The sequence below is a fragment of the Brassica napus genome, chromosome C5, assembly GCF_020379485.1.
Source record: "Brassica napus cultivar Da-Ae chromosome C5, Da-Ae, whole genome shotgun sequence".
NCBI lineage: Eukaryota > Viridiplantae > Streptophyta > Magnoliopsida > Brassicales > Brassicaceae > Brassica > Brassica napus.
In genome coordinates this window covers 43,432,879-43,454,140 of record NC_063448.1, presented here as the reverse complement: position 1 = coordinate 43,454,140, position 21,262 = coordinate 43,432,879, and the positions used below count along the sequence as shown (strand labels likewise).

At 31.1% G+C, this 21,262-nt stretch overlaps 2 protein-coding genes, 1 long non-coding RNA gene and 2 pseudogenes across 3 annotated transcripts; 3 read left to right on the top strand and 2 right to left on the bottom strand.

The window, feature by feature from the left end:
- Window positions 1-10,332: 10,332 nt before the first annotated feature.
- LOC125587992 lies at window positions 10,333-13,744 on the bottom strand. Its single transcript, XR_007324389.1, has 2 exons — window positions 11,110-13,744; window positions 10,333-10,532 (listed from the first exon to the last, which is right to left on the bottom strand). It is a non-coding gene; the product is annotated as an uncharacterized LOC125587992 (long non-coding RNA).
- A 278-nt stretch (window positions 13,745-14,022) lies between these two features.
- LOC125586841 lies at window positions 14,023-17,616 on the top strand (annotated as a pseudogene).
- Window positions 15,014-15,187, top strand: LOC125588097 (annotated as a pseudogene).
- A 327-nt stretch (window positions 17,617-17,943) lies between the features above and the next one.
- On the top strand, window positions 17,944-18,797 carry LOC106371900 (ylmG homolog protein 1-2, chloroplastic-like). The gene has a single exon (XM_013812010.3). The coding sequence runs from the start codon at window positions 17,993-17,995 to the stop codon at window positions 18,671-18,673; it is 681 nt and encodes a 226-aa protein (XP_013667464.1). The 5' UTR covers window positions 17,944-17,992; the 3' UTR covers window positions 18,674-18,797.
- Window positions 18,798-19,374: 577 nt separating this feature from the next.
- Window positions 19,375-21,173, bottom strand: LOC106371899 (large ribosomal RNA subunit accumulation protein YCED homolog 1, chloroplastic-like). Its single transcript, XM_013812009.3, has 3 exons — window positions 20,926-21,173; window positions 20,015-20,665; window positions 19,375-19,932 (listed from the first exon to the last, which is right to left on the bottom strand). The coding sequence occupies exons 2-3, from the start codon at window positions 20,557-20,559 to the stop codon at window positions 19,506-19,508; spliced, it is 972 nt and encodes a 323-aa protein (XP_013667463.1). The 5' UTR covers window positions 20,560-20,665; window positions 20,926-21,173; the 3' UTR covers window positions 19,375-19,505.
- Between the last annotated feature and the right edge of the window lie 89 nt (window positions 21,174-21,262).

The window sequence follows — 21,262 nt, the reverse complement described above, 5'->3', positions numbered from 1 at the left end:
TATAATACATCTAAATGTTCATCATGCGCAAAGCACGAATTTGGTTGGTCCATCTAAATGTCAATATAAATGCTCTCTAATATATAATACATATAAATAGGTTGTTCCATCTAAATGTCAATCTAAATGCTCTCTAGTACTAGGTTAAGATTTGTGCTTTGCGCATGATGAACATTATATATAAATGCTCTCTAGAGCTACCGAATTTTGATTAATATATTTATGTATTTTATATGGTATATAGTTAATTTAAATGATATTAATATATACATATATATATATATATATATATATTAATCTTAATATATATTAAATTAGTCTTCATACTTATATGATTTTGTAATCATTTGTATCTTGTCATAACAAAAATTTTAAACCATGGTTCACGAAAATTATAATGTGAGACTTTTAACATTTTTAGTAATTTATAGTCGTTTTTTAAAATTCAAAATATAACATATAATGAAAAAATCTAAATTTATATTATATGGTTAATGTGGTTGTTTAATTTATTTTAATAAACTAAAATTGAAAAATAATAGATGATACACTAATTTTTATCAAATCTTTATTATTCAAAGCCATTAATTATCATATATACTTTAGTCACATTAGGAAATTCCATAATTTTTATTTATGGAAATAATAAAAAACATTAATAATTAATTTATGGTTAGTTTAATAAAAAAATATTATATATTTAGATAAACCAACCTAATTCTCTAGGAATTTCAAAGAATCATTGTGGTGATAATACATGGCTACTTCAAACGTTGTAATGTTTCTCTTTTAATATATAAAAGATTCTACAAATTAGAACTTGCTTTTTTATATATATATGTTTGTCTGTTATAGAAGTTTTCCATTTTTGGCGATATTATTTTCTAATTATTTAGCTCGGTGTATTCCTCTTTTTAAAGTCTTATATGTATACTGGAAGTTGTTGATAGAAATTTCTAAACATGATGAAGTATAAGTGTTTTTTTTTTTGTAACAGCGATGATGATGAAGTTGGTTCAATTTTCGGTACTTTTTCTTTGTTTACTTTTATTTTAGAAGAAATACACAGTCCAAAAAATTAGCGTGATGATCTATTTCTCCTCAAAACTATTATATAGCACTGTATTCATACGAAGTTTAGCCGCTATTCTAAATCTAAAATTCGAAACCTTATTACACCTAGAATTAAAGTTTTAAAATCTTATTACATCTTTTTCCAAAAAATAAAATAATATATATATATATATTTTTTTTTTTTATTAGTACTGAGTCCATGCTGCGCATGGAAATATATTTTTTAATTTGCTCATTAAACCAAATGTCCTTCGTTATAAAACCTTATTTTTGATTACTCATGAAGCATATGATTTATGATTTTTTCAAATTTCAAATTTTTTAAACATACTTTAAAGTTATATTTATATTTATATTTCGAGGAAGATTTTAAAAAACCACCTTGGTAAATATATAAAATCGTTAATGAATGTGATTGTCTCAGTGCCTATATTATTCCTGGCCCTAAAGAGGTTGTAAAAAATTTGAAAAATAATTTATTTGTGTATTTAGATGGCAAACATCTGAAAAATGTGTATTGTAAATACTTCAACAATACGAACTTGTACCTTCTAATATGTATAACTGTATTTTTATAATTTAATCAACGTTGCTAGAATTTATAACGGGAAAAGGTTAATATTACTAACTTTTTGTGAATTTTCTGTAATCTTTTATACTATAAAATAGAAGTCATTTGACAATTTTAAGAGTGAAATGTGTCTTTTAACATTATTGTTTTTAAAAAATATTTTGTAATTTTTTGGAAATTTGTGTACGTTAAAAGAAAAATTTATACTAACTAACAAACTGATAAGTGGTTACACTGCCAAGAACCAAGCCACGATCTTTATATATTACTTTCTTGGTTCTTTTAAGAAATCACCATCAAAAACCACTCTATCAATCTCAAAACGCTAACTGTAGAAAAAAAGACAGAGGAATTGAAATAGAAGAATCTTTTGAAAGACAAGAGTGAATTATTTTTTTATTTAGTAAATGAAGAGTGAGTTATTTTGTATTTCTATTCCATTTTGAAACTTTTAATGTTTTTGGAATTGCCAAAAGAGAAGAAAAAGTTTTCAGATGGATTTTTTTCTTATGTATGGTTGGCTCTATATCACTCGACGAAAGGGAGAAGGGGGATTGATGATCGATTTCAGGTATTTTCTTAACTTTGTCTCTGTTTATAATTCAAATTCACTTTGTAGAGCCTACTAATCAAATCTTACGTGCATCCATTATGAAATTTAATGCAAACAAACTGTTAAGTCAAGACCAAACCAACAGAAAAACCAACTAGAAATTGAAGAAAAGTATCACGAATGATGAATTAAAAGAAGACGAAAATAGCAACTAGACATTGGGATTCATTAGCGCTAATGACGTCATTTTCACAACTATGTGAAAGGTTTGTTTTCTAATCCATAGCTATTCATTATTACATTCTGGTTTATTTTGTGGTTCTTTACCGCAACTACAAACATTTGTTTTTTATTTTGGTTAAATCTCTTTTCAACATTTATATTGTCAGAGATTTCATGTGATATAGGGAAAAATCAAATCAAGTAAAGCAGTGATAATCAAATTTATGAAAAACTGTTAGTATATGGGTGTTCTCTTGTTTATTTATTTTCTTAGGTATTGCCTGCTGATTTTATTAAGTTTTGCTTGGTTAATGTGTTAAACTGCAAAAAGAAATGTATATGCTTTTATTTGTAAAATATTAACCTTTAATCATACTTAACAACATTTCATACTTTTATAAATATTCTATATTTAAGCAATCATAATTCGCAATACATATATTTATATTATAAAAATATGCATATTTACATCATTTCATACTTAGAAACAATTATTTTTTCTTCTTCCTATTCATATTTTATATTGACAAATAAAATGTGCCACTGCTATGCAGAGGCCATAATACTAGTATAACTAACAACACACATTCTAGCAAATTGAGAATTGATTTAGTCTATTTTAAACATGTTATTGACCTATTTTGTTTGAGTTTACCTTTTTCAGCATGTAGCTTTTCCAATATCTGAAGAAGAAAAACATAAAAGAGTTTAAGTAGGTTAGAAAATGAAATTTTCGTGGAAAAAATTCAGCATGATGTAAATCATAATTTGACTAACCTAATTTTAACCATCATTTGCCGATAGCCTACTCTGCGATACGCCCCAGCCCCTCCCAAATTGTATTTATCCTTTTCTCAGTTCACTGTAGGATTCAAATAACTTAACAAACAAAATATTCTGTTATCTTTGTATATATTGTTATCTCTTTTAGTGCTAAAGCTTTGTAATAAATTTTATATGGATTCTTTGTTTGGCATCAGTCAAAAATCTCAATCCAAAAAACGAAGAATACGAAAAATGGGGAAGAAAAATGATAAAACGCACGAGAGAAGGAGATCAAATAGAAAGTAAAAACTAGATCGAAATTATATAGAAGATAAAACAGTTTTAAAATGATGAGCATTATCTATCAAGTCTTTTTAACCATGGTGTTGATGATTAGAGAAAATTTAGGATTTTGTTATTAGGATTTTTAAAATTGAAATCGTAAATACAATTTTTGTATTAACAATAACTTCGTAAAAAATATTTCATGTGTCATGAGTTGATTGGTAGAGTGACTTGAACTTTATTATATTAAAGATATTATTACACCTCAAACTAAAAGTGTTTTTTTGGGTCAAATACCTTGCTCTAAGTGAAAAGGGAAAACTTAACTTTTTTTGTACCTAACTTCTTAATTAGAAACTTAGAATATAAAACATAATTAAAAAAATAAAAAAAAATTATTTATTGGTTCAACCGGTGGTTAAACTGGTATCGGGTTCCAGGTTTTATTGGATTTTTGCGGGTTTCTAAATATTGTATTTTTCGCAAAATCTAAACCGAATTTTTTATGGATCACTGGATTTACCGGTTCAACGGGTTTACCGGTTCAACCACAGGTCCGGGTCGGGTTTCAAAACACCGGCTCCAACTAAAAGTTTGAAAACTTTGTTTACATCTGAAGTTGTGGCTAACTCTTGATTTGCTGTATTAAAACTAGGTGATTTTTCCGTGCTCATGCACATGTATATATATTTGTAAAGTAAATATACTATAATAATTAATTTCCATTTACTTTTAATTTTAAATTAATTTATAATTTGTATGCATCAATTATATTAATAATATTATATTCCTTTGATTATACATATGATTTTATATATGTTATATCTAATCGTTTTTTTTTTTGTTTTTACAGTCGATTTATTTATCATTTGGGTAAATTGATTGTATCTCTGAATTCAACAGTAATATTTTTATTCTATATATTAATATTTTGATTAATTTCTTATTTGCATTTAGGTGGTTTTTTGTCTTAGATATGTAAATATATTTTATGAAGATTTTATATAACTTAAGATATATTGTTCTTAGAATGAAATAAAAAATAAAGTAAAGTGTCTGATTCCAAATTACATAAATTAATATAACGATAATATTCTAAAGTGTCGTGCATATATATAAATTTTACTAAAGAACTAAATTGTAACAGTTGGTTAATATTTTATTTTTATTTTAATATGTTTTGAGTTGTCCTATGATTTATATTTATAAAATAAATTACTATTCTTATGAAATTATATATTTTTATCATAGTTAAATTTATGATTTTAGATATAAGTTGGATTAGTCGAGTCCCTCATGTTGTGAGTATATTGAGTTACATATATTCTTTCAAATTCGAAATGAATTATAATTATTTGTTATTATAATTAACTCAAATCAATTCAATTTTATTTATCGTTTAAATGTGCATGTATTTTCATAATATTTATTAAATTATATGTTGATGTATTTTTAAAAAAGATTAGAAAATAAAGTGATGATCAATAGGAAGTTACATGCATAAGTAGCTGATACATTTTGAGAAACTCACGAACACATATCAATATTTGCAATAGTTAAAATATTTTATAAATTCTAAATAGCTTTATGCATTTGATTTGTTGAATGGAAACTGAAATTTATTTTAAATAATTTTAAAAATGAGAATTCAGATTTTTTTTGGTATTTTGATTATCGTTCTATTAATTTCCACAAACACAAAACCATAAAATTTTAAAGAAAATTTAATATTAAGAAAGCAAATAACTTTAATAATGATAAAATACAATATAACTACCTCATTAAACTATTTTGTATCTATTTGATCAAACAATGTTTATTTTTAATTTTTTTAATATCTCTTAAAAATAAGCAGTAAAAAAATTGTGAATGTATTTGAAAATAATATTATATAAGTAAAATATAATTTATCGATATTTTTTTGCTGTAAAATATATGAAAAATAAATAATCTATTTCAATAATACTAATTATAAACTATTTTTAGTCAATTAAACCAATATCAGTTTAGGTTGCTTAATTATTTTATGTATTCATCTAAAAAATAGATAGATATATATATATATATATAAATATATTTCTATTACTTTGAATTTTTTGTATTGTTTAACATCTGTTTAAATTGTTTTTAATAAAATCACATTATATACAATTATATTTTTCATCTAAGAAAATATAGATATAAAGAAAGTATATTATAAATTCAAAAGTATATTTTATGTTATTTAAAAATATTTTTTTTAATATAATATTACTATTTTGTGAAAAATATATATACTAAGTATTTGTAAATTTAACAAAAAAATTAACTAAAAGAAAATAAAATATAATATAAAGAATACACGATTTTTAACTTTCAAGAATACAAAATAAAATATACTTCAAAATAAAATTTCAAAAGTGTATCTTTAAAATAAATTAGAAATCAATATCAGATGTGTTTTTTCTAATAATATTCAAATCAAAGAATCGCATAATCCTCATAAACAAAGAGCACATCAAGAAATATATGGTTTGATGGAAAGTAAATCATACAAGCCGAAGACAAAATCCGATAGACAAAAAATGTATCACACCAGAAAATACCGGATATACTAGTGAATAATTCTAATATAAAAACAAGATTGGAAATTTACTCTCTCTCAAAGATGTTAAGTAAAGGGACAAAGTGAGATTCCCAAGCCACAATTTATTTATACGTTTAAAATTATTTTTTAATCAATCAAAAGAAAATAACAAAATTTTCACTTTTAAGTTTTTTTTTAATATTAATCAACGTTATTATCTTATGTTTTGAAAAATATTTTTTTGTCAGTTATAGTCAAAATATTCTTAGAAACTAACTAAATAAGCTATACCGAAATAAATCTAACATGGTGTGATTTATAAGATTTTTAAAAATTATTGTTCTTGAAGCAAACTACATGATGAATTTTTATAATCATTAGTTTGATTTACCTCATACAACATATAAAATTTAAGATGCTCTCTGTTGAGTTATGTGGAAGAAAATATTTAGAAAACAATCTTTATAAGATAGATGAAAAATAAAAAGCCTAAGAAAGCATGTTAAATAAGTTAGTCAATATTTTAAATAAAAATAAAAGATTTTACCGCGCAACGCACGGTTTGTTTGTCTATAAACATTAAACCTTAGATTTTAAAAAAAAAGTTTGTTTTTTAATATTATATCATTTATTTGTTTCGATATATTTTTTTGTTTGAAATATCATTAATTTATGTTAACATATTAAATGTCTCTATTAATCTTTTCGTAACCATGTTTAAATCTTTCTTAAAATTTAAAATACTCTACATTTAATAAAATAAAATAAAAATCTATCATCTTATGTATATTATATATTTTCTTATATATCGTCTGATTGATTTTGAATTATTTTTTGAAGTATACGTAAATAACCTTTACTTCATATAAATATATAATTTTATAAATGTGTAATAATTTTGAATACTTAAATCTGTAATTTTGATAACCAATAAAATGATTCAGCAATTCTTTAAGTTTTGAAGCCATAATTTATTTTCAGTATTAAACTTTTGGTCTTTATTATTTTGTAAATAATTATTTGTTATAAAAATGTGAAATGTGTAGTAGATTTCAATATGAACAATTATGTATTTAGCTACTACATAAAAGGATATTGAGAATCATTAACATATTCAGAGATGGTCAATTATTTAACTAATCTTAAAAATTATCTCTTAACATTAAAAATTCTTAGGTGTTGAGTTTCATGATATAATCTTATTAACTTATTCTCTCTCTCTGTTAGAAAAAATCAGAGAAGTGTATGAAAACAAAAGCATAATATTGAAATATGGACACGTACCTCTTCATCAATCATCAGCATCTCAAGGCCGAGAAGGATGCCTCCTTTGGAATTATTGTGAGCTTTCCAAAAATAGATTAGCTTAAAAAGCAACTGGGAATCTCCATGTCCTGATGAAACCTTACCGAAGAAAAGCGGAGAATGAACTTGGGTGGTGGTGACTGCCGTTTGATTTGCCATAAAGGTAGGAATGGATTTGAAGATCTGAGCAATAGATTTTTGGGTTAAGGAGGCATCATTATGATTGAGTAAGAGGAGGGATGTGGAGACTTAGACGTCTATTTGTCTGGAAGAGTAATTAAGTTAATTCGTTATTATAGCCGTCGCAAGCGTTATACGGAGGAGATAAGAAGACAGTGAGTTCTAGAAAGTCTTCTGTAGATGTCGTAATAAAATTAGGTTGGAGTAAAAAGATGGCAAAACAAATGGGTCATTAAACCTAAATGGCCTATTAGGCATCATAGATTCCTGGTCCAACAACTTAACATCCATGATAACATGGACAAATGATTGGTTGCGAATTTTTCGCTGACGTGGATAGCTTAAAAGGGCTTCATATTCTCCTTTTAATTAGGGCTGGACTTCGGATATTCGGTTCGGGTTCGGATAGGATCCGATCGGGTCCGGGTTTTTCGGATAAATGAATTCTATACCCAATGGGTACTTAGTAGATTTCGGTTCGGGTTTCAGATCATGTACTACCGGTTTCGGGTCGGTTCTGGGTACCCGTTTCTTAGTGAATTATATAAATATTTGCAAAATTAAATAATTATATACCAGTTTTTTATTTATTTATTTTATTTTTAAAGGAAAAGTAAATAGAAATCATATATATATTTGTAATATGTATTAAATAAACGAAGTTGAACTAGTCCAGTAGTATTACAGTTGTCGCTTTGCCTATCCAACCTGGGTTTGACCATCGCAAGATACAAATCGCTGTTTTTTAAGCATAGAATTCAGATTAAACGGGTACCCGTTCGGTTACTTTTAATAGTGTAAGATTTATAACGAAAACCAACAATAAATAAATAACATAAAAAGTAATAAAAGGAACAATCAATGAATTTATCAATATAAATATACTATCTAAGTATTATAATCAACAAACTAAAAACATACAAATTTTAAACATTTAAAAAAAAATCTCATGATTACAATGAATACGCTATCTAATACTTGGAGAATTGTCAAAAATATCACATTCATAGTACTACTTTTCATGTTTACACTAACCACTTTTAATCCTCACTTTTAATGAAGGGTATAAGACATTTATAATACTTCGGTTAATTAATCTAGATTTAGGGTTTATAGTGTAGGGTGGGATAGGGTTTTTGGAATATGAAATTTAGAATTCTAATAAATTTATAAATAAATACTTAAAAATATATTTAAAAAACTTAAAAATAGTTTCAAATATAATTTCTGATTTTCAAAAAGAAATTTTGAAAAAAAAAATCAAAAAAAATTAAAAAAAAAAGTTTATAAAAAAGTTCAAATTTAAAAAAGTAAAATTCGAAAACATAAAAAAATATTTTTTTTCTATTTATTTAAATAATTATTTATTATATATAAAAAGAACAAAGATATAAAAGTCTTTTGTCACTTAGTAAAGAACATATTTTTGAAAATGTCCTACGAAAGTGATAAACATAAAATTTTCTCAAAAAAATAATAACCTTATTACACTTTTAACTGAAAGTTTATTTACATCTGAAGCCGGGGCTAACGCTTGATTTACTGTATTTTAAAAAAAAAAAAAAAAACTAATCATCCTATAACCAAACGCACACAAGATTGAACCAAAATAACTCACTAAACCAGCAATTACAACCCGATCACCTAATTTACATGCCTAAATCCTCTGGGGTTCTTCATCTCCCAAAAAAAAAACAGAGAACGAACCCTAAAATCGAAATCCATGAAATCTGATGTATCGTTTCACGGAGTTTCTTCTCTTGTTGACGAATCCGACGATGAAGATCGGAGAAGAGTATCTTCCGGATGATTTTCTAGTGGACATACTCTCAAAGAGGTTCTATTGGCATCTCTAGCAAGATTTCGATCGGTATCCAAAGGATGGAATGCTCTGATCAAAGATGTGATCAGATTCAAGAAATCGTCTCAGATCATGTTGATTGATTCTAGGGTTTATTTAGTGAGCATTGATTTCCTTGGAGCTCACGACAACATTGTAAACATAAAAAATCAGTTTAGCCTCAAAGAACCCCTTTCTAACTCTTCCAAAGAAGTCGATATACGTGAGGTTTTTCACTGCGAAATGCACCACTGAAGACAATAGATTGGTGGTTTGGAATCCATGCTTAGGTGAAACCCGTTGATGGATCAAACCAAGAAGTTCCTATCTGACACGAACGACAAGTACAAAATCTTGAGGATTTCTCTATATGATGCCACGCCTATACGAAATCTATGACGTTACTTCTAATAACTCATGGAGGGGTTTTGACCCAGACTAGGGACTGGTTCAAATACGTACTGGCTTGCTTCTAGTTATACTAATGAACAGCCATGGACGGATATTTACTAAGATTCGATTTTTTCAAAAGAGAGATTCACAAGTATGTATATTCCTTCTTCTGGCAGAAATTTTGCTTTGTCTCGTGCCGACCATATAGATGTATGGATGGCAACCCAGATTGATAGTACCGGCTCCATGTCATGGAGCAAGTTCCTAACATTGAAACGAGTCTATAACGAAGTTTATGACTGGGATGAATTTCCTGGCAGACGAGGAGAATAAAGTTATAGTGTGCCCCGGTGAATCTATGGTATCTGACAGGTTCTTCTTACACATTGTTGGAGAGGATAAATACATACAGGTGGACCAGCATGAGGCAGGATCTAGATTCTCACTTCTCTCCTTAGCTATGTTCCAACTCTGGTCTCTCCTTCATATCCAACAAGGTTCTTTTGGGTATGTGCAAGGAAAAGACCAATCACATGTCTTGTGATTGTCACACTAGGTTTAGTTATGCAATTTCATGATATTTTGTAGAAAATGAAAGTACTTTTTGCTACGTTTATATGTTGGAATTTTTTCCATTTGAGCTAATTAGTATATCTTCCTTGCATAAAGAATACAGTAAGTCAGGATAATGAGAGTAGGTAAAATCATACAAAAGCAAAACAACAGGATCATGCATCTCTCTTCCTCCCAATCTTTGTACTCCAAGTGTTGATCCTTCCTATAATCAAACGAAATAATTCAAAGGGTTAAAAGCCATGAATATCTGGACCTGCTTCGTAACTTATCTCTATTAGCGTATCATCATCGATAAGCATGTATGAAACCATACAAAGCGCAAATAATCAATTTCAAATGCAATATAAAGATCAATCATTAGTTAATACAATGCTTTTAGAGACATGCAGCAACAGTAGCATAAGATGAAAACAGTAGATGCTTCTGCCTTTTAGTTGATACTAGCAAGAGTAGTATATTAAATCAAGTGAAAGGCACAGAGCATTGTTATAAGCTCTCCACACACGCACTGAACAGTCAATTTTGACACAGTTCGAGTCTTCTCAGAGAGTTAAGCGGTGAATAACTACATATGTACTACTAGTGCATTGTGTGTTCCTTAGAGTGAGGCTAACATGATGAGTAACAAGCATATCTAAGCTAACATGATCAGCCAAAAAGTACAAAGATGAAAGGGAATGAGATCCTTTATCCTTCTCTTCACTGCTACAATCACACTTCTACTTATTCAGATTAGCACCGCACTTCAAGCACATTCCTTTACACGCAGGATCACATACCGCAGTCATGGTGATCTCTAAATGCACCAAGTCCATGTGCTGTGCAATGTCGACATTAAGATGAGACGCTGATTGCTAACTGGTTGGGTAAACCGTTTTTGCTTTAACATCCAAAACAGTCTCTGTGGGATCGCATTGGATAAAGTAAGTGCCTTTCATGCGCTTCACACGGAGCAAACAAGATCAATGATCGAATAAAGATGACTGTGCTAATAGAAACCAAACCCATCATCAAGCTAAACCTAGTGGTACCATGGCAAGACAACGACTGAACAATCCCCTCTTCTTCCTTGGCCGATTCAAGTCACTTTCCAGGCAAAAAAAAATGCTTCACGGACGCCAAGAAGATTCAGACTTTCGAATAAGATAACGACGAAATCGAACGAGATAAAACTGACCACGAGAATGGAAAATCAGAGAAAGTTGGCTTCTTCTTCTCACACTCTAGCTGAACATCGAACTACCTAAAGGCAAGAACCAAAGACTTGCTCGACTTCAGGTTTAGGACTATTGTCGGTTAAGCTTTATTCAAAACCCGCTGAATACGAGAGAGTGTTTTCTTTTCTGCTTGTACATCTATTCTATTAAAACTCCTGTATGACCAATTGATATTTGTTTGATCCAATTATTTATAACCCACTTTCTTAAAAATTTAACTGCCATGACATGTATATATATATTATAACCTCCTCTTCCCTTGGTATTATATAACCTCCCGATGAAAAAAAAATGAAAAAAAATAACTTTTTCTTCCCTTTACTTCCTATCATTTCGGGATGCATTACTTTGAGTGGAAAAAGTATTCGACTACAATCATTGACAGCAACCAATTCATCTATTAGATGCTTTGATTTTCGCATGCTTGATACCATTCTGTATATACATTATCAATAACAATTAATAGCATTTATATTCATAGTATCAATTACTATGTTTACAAATAAATAAATAATTATACCAGCTTTAAATATCGAACGGTTTGAATAAAAATATCAAATAATTTAGATAATTTTAAATTTATGGATAAAAATATTCAGGTAATTTTGTTAATAAATAGTATTTTTAGTATATTTAACTATTTAAAAATTAAGTATAATTAATATTTGTGGGTATATAATTCCATTTTAAAATTTTGGATACCTATTTGGTTAGCGGTTTGGTTCCGTTCAATTCAATTTTTTGGTTCCAGAGATATATGATTCACTTGATTATTTATGAATTAGGTTTACATTTGGTTTTAGTTTTTTGGTTCTGGATAAATGTGTCTAAACTTATACAATATCTTATACATAAATTAGGGGTGGTCGTTCGATTACTCATTCCGATTTGGTTAGGATCTAATTCGGATTTTGGGTTTTCGGAGTTTAATATTTTAGCCTCATTCAGATATTTTTAAATTTTAGTTCTGGTTCGAATAACCCATTGAAATTATTTTAAAAATCTTAAAGTTCATATACTAAATAATATTGATAACTAAATTGTATATTGATATATTTGTTGCTTCCTACGAGCAAAACACATACCTATTTCATTTAACTACTTTTTACATTTAACTGATTTTATGAATGTGGAACGGGTGATATTCTTTTTTTTTGTTCAACCAGGAACGGGGTGATATTCATTTTAAGCTATATATAAAAAATATACCGAAAAAACAAAACAAACAATATACCCGCGCTTTGTAGCGCGGGTCAAGATCTAATATTCTATTAAAACAGTAGTATCTATTATAAATATTAAAAGAGAAGTCATGATTTAATTCATGTGTGATTTTTTAATTTGAATCACTCCTTAGAAAGTTGTTAAAATTAATTTTTGTATAAATATTTAAATTATTTGAATTATTCTAAGACAAACAAATCAAATAGATATTCCTATATTTACTCTAAAATTATATCTGAATAAAATATTTTTATATCTTTTTATTTACAATATAAATATAAATATATATAACATTTTTTATTAAAATAAACCTTTTAAATATTTAAGTAATTTCGTGTTTGTTTAACATAAATGTATATTCGATTTTCATTTAAACAAAACTTTTAAATATTTAGTTAATGTCGTGTTTATTTTAAAATTAAATTTATATTTATTTTAACTAAAACGAAATTTTAAAATATCTAACTAATTTTCTAATTATAACTAAACACATGTACATTTTTGTATTAATCTGCGATATTAATTTAATATAATATTTTCAATATTTTTTTTGATCTTTCACCAGTAAAATTTTTCAATTTAGAATTTTGTATCACATGATTTAAAATATGAAAAATTAAAAAAAAAAAAATTAAATTATTGCATGTGAACTATAAAATTGTTGTGTATTAAAATGTTATATTAAACAATTAGTAATATGGTAAATATTACAATTAATCATGTAAAACAACTAATTATGTGTGTAAAAATAAAATAATCACTGGTACGGTTGTGCGGATCAACTATTATTTCAACAATACATAAAAAAAATTTTATATGATAACCACCACATATAAAAAAGGTATGACGGTTATGTACTTTTCCAGATGAGTTGATCATTTTCCCTGTAACCGGCGGGACCTACTCCCTTCTACTACTTTTCCTTTATTGTAGTAACTAAATTATTTAACCCACAAATTATTTTCTCATGACCAGAAATACAAATATATTATTTTATATGTTAGCTAAAAATACGGGCCATGGTCCATACCTAATTGATATTGTTACTATTTATTTCAAATCTATACATGTCTACGTAAGCAGGGCCGGCCCTGGGCTAAGCCCAATGAAACATTAGCCTTGGGCCCCCAAAAATTTTGAATTTTTTTTATATGTAAATAGGCTCCTAATTTGTAAAAAAAATTTTTTTAGGCCCCCAAATTTTTGAAACCTTTACTGAATGGTCTTGGGCCTCCAAACTCTCAGGGCCGGCCCTGTACGTAAGTATAACATTTCAAATCTATAAATTTGTTGTAGCGTTCAAATCCGCCTAAGGCATACTACATTACTCAAATTACCAACTTTATAATATTTTCATATAGATGACCATTAGATTTATCTAGCTTTTTTTGGATCAACCATTACCAGATCACGGGTGAGTGAATTTTTTTTTTGTTTTAACCGGATTTTATGGAGTTTTTAAAGATAAATTTTAAAATTTAATCCAAAATTTGAACTAAATTATACGCATATCACTCAATTTACCATTTTTAACGTGGATTATGATCAAATATGAAAATATCATGAAAATATATTAAAACTATATTGTAAATTAAATTTAGAAAAATTTAGATCAATACAATAAATCAATATTTTTGGGTATATAGGTCATATTTAATCGGATCCGGGTCTAGATTTACGGGTAGATGCCACATAGGTTTTCAAGTATGAATATCATTAATAATTCAAAATGCTAAAAATGCAAAAATGTCATGATTTTATTAAAACTTGATTACATATTTCATCATCAATATATATTCTATTAAAAAAGTTAAACATATTATAATCTGCACAATTATAATTCTTTTTGTAACATTTAAATGTAAATAATAATCAAAAATACAAATTTATATCAAATAAATTTGATTTATATCAAAATCTAGAATAGACAAATATGATTACAAAGAAACGGGCATACGAGCATATATGATTACAAAGATCTGAGCGTATATCGGATCAACTTTTAAATTTCTATTATTTTATAAAATAGATTTTGATTAAGATTTATAAAAATATGATTTTAAAGAAAAACAAAAAAAAATATGATTACAAAAAAAAACACAAATATGTAAATTAAATTTCTAAAAATAAAAGGGCGGATCAGAATCTAGTTACTCTCTTTAAAGTCCCACATCGCTAACAATACGAGAGTGTACGGCACGAGGAGTAGCATAAAAGAAGAGGCCATGAATCTGAACAATTCATACCTTTCTCGGCCTTTTGGCTAAGATCAAGTGTAGTATCTGATATGTGGCTCATCGGGTCACACGGTGTTAACTCTATTTTTAAGGGATGATGTCCGTTAAGATAGCTTGCTATCTGGGCTTTCAAGAGTCGCTCATGCGTTGCACTGTAGCATGGGCCCGGCTCATCCCACCAAAATTACAGTTATAATATTTTACTCATTTACCCAAAATCGAATGGGCTTATGAATTCATAATTCGGTCCACAGCTATTTAAATAAAGATTTTACATACAATAAAAGAAAACTAAGAAAATCGTCCTATAACCGGTAACTTACACAATTAAACCGAAATAAATCACTAAACCATCAATCACAACCCTATTACCTTAAAAAAAAAACAAAGAACGACCTCTAAAATCGAAATCATCGATCGTTGAAACCGAGAGGAGATTTTTGTGGGTTTTGGCTTGATCACATCCGATAATCAATGTTTGTTGCGTTGTTTCATGGAGTTCCTACTCTTGTTGACGAATCCGACGATGAAGAAGCTGTGGAGTGAAACGCGTTTCGAATCGGATCAGAAGAGTATCTTCCGGAGGATTTGCTAGTGGACATACTCTCAAAGGTTCCACTGGCATCACTAGCAAGATTCCGATCAGTATCCAAAAGATGGAAAGCTCTGATCAATTATTTGAGATTCAAGAAGTCGTCGATTGATTCTAGGGTTTATCTAGTGAGCATTAATTTACTTGGAGCTCAAGACAACGTTGTAAACATAACAAGTCAGTTTAGCCTCAAATATCCTCTTTCAAATTCTTCCAAAGAAGTCAGTATTCGTGAGGTTATCACTGCGATGGCTTGTTGTTATGCATCACCGAAGACGATAGACTAGTGGTTTGGAACCCATGCTTAGATGAAACCACTTGGATCAAACCAAGAAGTTACTACGAGAGATCTGATATCTTTGCTCTCGGTAAATCCTCATGCAACAAGTTCAAAATCTTGAGGATTGCTCTTCTACATGGTCCGGGACCTGCCTTTGAGTTTACGAAGCCACGCCTATATGAGATCTATGACTTTACCTCTAACTCATGGAGGGTTGTTAATGAGGCTAGAGACTGGTCCATTCTAGGGTTAGGGCGTCGCGGCACGTGTGTGGATGGATATCATACTAAAATTCGATTTTTCAACAGAGAGATTTACAAGTATGTCTCCTCCCGTTGATGTTCTTTCTTGCAATGTTTTTGCTTTGTCTGTGACTAGAGAAGAGCACAAACTTTGTATGCTAGCTTCGGTTGCCGACGATGTAGATATATGGATGGCAACCAAGATTGATGGTGCTGGAGCCATGTCATGGAGCAAGTTCCTAACAGTGAAACGAGTCTATAACAACCAATGGATGTTCTAACTGGGATGAATTTTTTGGTCGACGAGGAGAATAAAGTAATAGTGTGTCCCGGCAAATCTTTGGACTCTGGCAGATTCTTACACATTGTGGGAGAGGATAAATGCATACAGGTGGACAAGCATGATGCAGGATCTAGATGCTCACTTCTCCTCAGCTATGTTCCGACTCTGGTCCCCGCTTCAGATCCAACTGGTTCTTTGGGGTAGTAGGCTCAAGGAAAGCACCAGTCTCACTAGGTTTAATCTATCCAAGTCTTCATGATATTTTATATAAATATAAATGTTCGTTTTGCTACTCTATTATATGTTGAATTTTTCATATGAGTTTAGTATCTCTTCCTTTTACATAAACCAAATGAATCAAATAGTGTTTTCACAATCATCAAGCATTTAAGACAACATAAAATTTGAAACGTTTTCTCCTTGGCTTGATCCTTCCGAGTCACTTGCATAATCACTAACCTCCTCCTCCTCCTCCTCCTCAGAAACATCCATATTGGGAATGTAGCTTTTGTTCTTGTTATATATATCTGGCTTCAGGCCAACTTCTATAATCAAAATGAAATCATTCAAAGAGTTATAAAGTCATGGACTTGCTGCTGCTTTGTTACTCATCTCTAATAGCTAAGGGCACCAGCATTGGAAGTTTATTAGGGGGGTTCACACGTTTCCCGAAATTTTTTTTTATTATATTATGCTACAGTCACGACTCTGTCTCGCCGCGCTTCTTCTGCATGAACCCGGGTCGTTACTGTTCAGCAGGCCCTACGCCACGTGGCGGTCCGCTATTGGTCAATTTTTTTTTTTTTTTTTTTTAAAAAATCAAACGAAAAATGAAAAAAAAAATAATAAAAAATTCAAATTATGAACCCCAACCGGGGGTTCATTAATGCGGCTGCTCTAAGCATGTTTCTAATATATATATGTCACTTGCTATAATGTAGTGGTGCCAACTTGAGAACATTATCGAGAGTAAGTATATCAAGTCTGTTCATCACTCCATGATAAAAGAGAAGATTGTTAACAAGTAAAACACAAACCATCATCTAATAAGCATGTAACTATGAAACAACACACAGCGCAAGGAAAATGGATTACATAAAAAAATCAATCATGAGTGTATATACAACGCTTTAAAGACTTGAAGCAATACTAGCATAAGATGAAAACAGTAGATGCTTCTGCCTTGTCATTCCACTAAGCTCATGTAACTTTCTTTTAGTTGATACCAACAAGAGTATAAGCTCACCGCACAGTATAATAATAAGCATATTAAGTAAAAGGCAGGCGTATTGTAAGTTCAACACACAAGGCATTGAGCAGTCACAGCTGAGTCTTGTCAGAGAGTTAAGAGATGTAAACTACAAGTGTACTAGTGCATTGTGTGTCATCCTTGGAGAGGGTAACATGATGAGTAACAAGCATATCTAAGCCAACATAATCAGTCCTTGTGTGTTCTCCCAGTGTTGTGAGGGTATTTTGGTCAATTTAATAAATCAAAAGGATTTGTAATGATAGAAAACTATTTTTCCAATTGATTCGTTTTATTATACGAACCGCAAGTTTTGTTTCTCCGAGCATCAAACAAAAATGGCGGCGTCTTCGACCACCACCAACATCCTTTCCCTTGGCTCTTCTTCAGTTCATAGGTTCCCTCCAATCCACCACCACCCTCGCAATCATCCTCCTCTCCGTCCCTCCTTTCCCTATAAACCCTCCTTCAACCTCTCCCTCAAAAACCCTAAAACCATCGCCGCCGCCGCCTCCGCCTCCGCCTCTGCATCTCCAACGCTCTCCTCCGCTAAGCCCTCTCCTCCGTTTCCCTTCTCCGAGTCAACCAAATCAATCACGACCCTCGCGGTTCTCGCCGGAATCGTAACCAAATCCCTTATCCAGAAATTCTCCGCCGCCGTCGTAACCCTATCCCCTCATATTCAAGCTTCTATCCGAGTCTCCGGTCCGCTCTTCTTCGCGGCGGCCCGCGACCGCCCTGCGGGTTATCTCAACACTCCCCTGACGGTTGTGGCGGCTGGTTTGTCCAAGTGGCTGGATATCTACAGTGGTGTGCTGATGGTTAGAGTTTTGCTGAGTTGGTTCCCCAACATCCCTTGGGATCGTCAGCCTCTCTCTGCCATCAGGGATCTTTGTGATCCTTATCTCAATCTATTCAGGAACATCATCCCTCCCGTCTTTGATACCCTTGACGTCAGCCCTCTGCTTGCTTTTGCTGTTTTGGGTACTTTGGGTTCCATTCTCAACAATAGCAGATGATTGTTATTACTACTCGGGAGGATCTTTTGTGTTTTATTTATTGTCTCTACTTATAAGAAGCTAATGATTATGTATTGGATCTTATGGTCTCTGTTTCTGTGGCAATGAATGAGTTTGGTTTCAATACAAGTTGTATTTGGATCTAAGAGTTTTTGTTAATTTCTGAGTTGCTTTTGCAGATGTTGTTCAGCTTCTGTTCCTAAAACTTGTTACATCTTTGAATCTCGTTTTACCAATTTTTGTTTCTCCAAAGTCTCTTAAAAGATTTTGATGCTATTCATGTTCAAATACAATAACAGAAAGACATTAAAACGTGGGACGAGTAAATGTAATGCGCAAATTAGTAACTGAAATTGTGAATTCCAGATTCGTTGAAAGCTTTACCACTGGCTTTGGGGTATGCTAATGAATTGAAACAGTTAGAGCTTTTACAAGTATCCAGCAGTCACTTTTGACACAGTTTGAGTCTTCTCAGAGAGTTAAGCGATGAATACTACAAACTGCACTAGTGCCTCGTGTGTTCCTTAGAGAGGCTGACATGACCAGTAAGTTGCTTATCTAAGCAAAAACATAATCAGCCAAAAAGGGAATGAGATCAATGCTTACAAACTCAACAAAGACCAATCTAGCACTATAGTTCTGGAAATCTGCAATTAATTTCATTTGTTCTTGGTGTTGTATAATATTCATACGCTGAATGATGAGCTTGAGCTAAAGCTTTAGCCACTTCAGATTCTCTAATGAAATTTTCGGTACATTTGGGTTTGAGGTTTTATAACAGTAAACCGAGAAAGAAAAGATACAAATCCAAAAAAAAGTAGTTGTTGGGTGTTTAGTTTCTAAGACCCTCTTTCTGTTGCATTTGCTTTCTCAGGTTCCCAAGAGGTCCATATCCTTTATCCTTCTCTTCACTGCCACAATCACACTTCCTCTTATTCAGATTCGCACCACACTTCAAGCACATTCCTTTACACGCAGGATCACATATAGCGTTCATGGTGATCTCTAAATGCACCAAGTCTCTTATATGCTTTGAGATATCTACTTCTTTCACCTCAGGTGGAAAATGGAGCTTATCCTCCCAATCTATCTCATCATCCTCATCCTCATCTTCTTCTCCGTCGTCCAAAGAAAAGGAATTGGCTTTGTCATTACCGAATGTGAATCCTAGATCAATGACATCCGGTTCTTCAACTGGCTCTTCGGTTAGTAACAACGAGAAGTTGGAGAAGATGCTCTCACCTGCTTCCTCACCGCATCTTCAACACACATAAGGAAAAAACAAGTAAACAACAAAGTTGATGCAGTGACAAGACTAGTAAAGACTCATAAGAAAGCTACCTGTTGCAGCCAAGTGTGATAACGGTCCTGACAATCCCATCGAGTCTCAGCTTCTTCTTCTTCCTTATGACATCAACCGAAACTTGAACGGGTGTCCCGTCCGGAAAATCCTTGACATCTTTTGTCACTCTAAGTCCCATCGAAGAAGCCCTCTTCTTCGAGACCTCAGTGGACAGCTTCCCCAACCCAAGCCTCTCTAAGGTGGTGCAGTATTCAACGTGTGTGACTGAAGCATTTCTCCGGTACATAACCGAACCTTCCCATGGTGAACCGGTATCCTCCACGTCCTCTTGATCTTCCCAATCCATATCTATCGTGCTGTTCTCTGTAAAAGACTCCGGACTAACTAGTATCTGACTCTTTGTTAGCCTACCAAAATTATGTGATTCTGCGAACATGTAACTGATGTGCTTCCTGACATTAGTGTAGCTGATGGAAGAGCATAGAGTTAAGGTACGTGTTTTGAGTTTCAGAAAACGTGGACTTGACTGTTTGGTCTGTGGCAAGGGGGGAGCTACACGAGATGAAGAGCAAAGCAGAGACATTTTTACCGCACAGGAGGCACTTGTATGTAGGTTTGTCAAGTTATCATACTAAGACAGGATGGAGGACACAAGTAGAGAAGAATCAAGTACCAGCCTTTCACAACACCTGCAAGAAACATATGATGTTGCAGTGTTAAGACAGGAAGATTCACAAGAAGTATTAGAAGGAAACTATTGTAAAGGAAGTAAAGCAATTCGAGCTAGTCATTTTGTCGAACACCTGCTATGCATCTTTTCATATAGATAAAGGTCACACCTCTCGACTTCCAATTTACAGCCGATAAACAAAACCATGATCGAAATTTTCCAAATCGTCTAGTGTACAAGAAAAGAAAAAAGAAGGGTTTAAGGTATGAGATTGCTTACGGACAAAACTCGCTTCAGGACTGGACTGTGTTCCTTTCCTTTAACACTTTAGAGAGGAATCCTTGATTTTATGCTTGGAAGGAAGAGAACAGCTTCCCTCGTTTATCTTAAACCTCCACCCAATCCACTCCTTACTCGGTCCAATTCGGTTCAAATTCTCGGTTTACTCTAACCAAACAAAATTGAAGTGATAAATTCATTCCCTAATAGCCATGAGGGTTCGGTTCATCCAGTTAATTTGGTTGGGGTAGTGTGGTTTCTGATAACTGAGTTTAAAAGAGTATTTGTTTTTGGTAATATTTTGTTTAAATTAATTTGGTTAGTTCTAAATAAATTC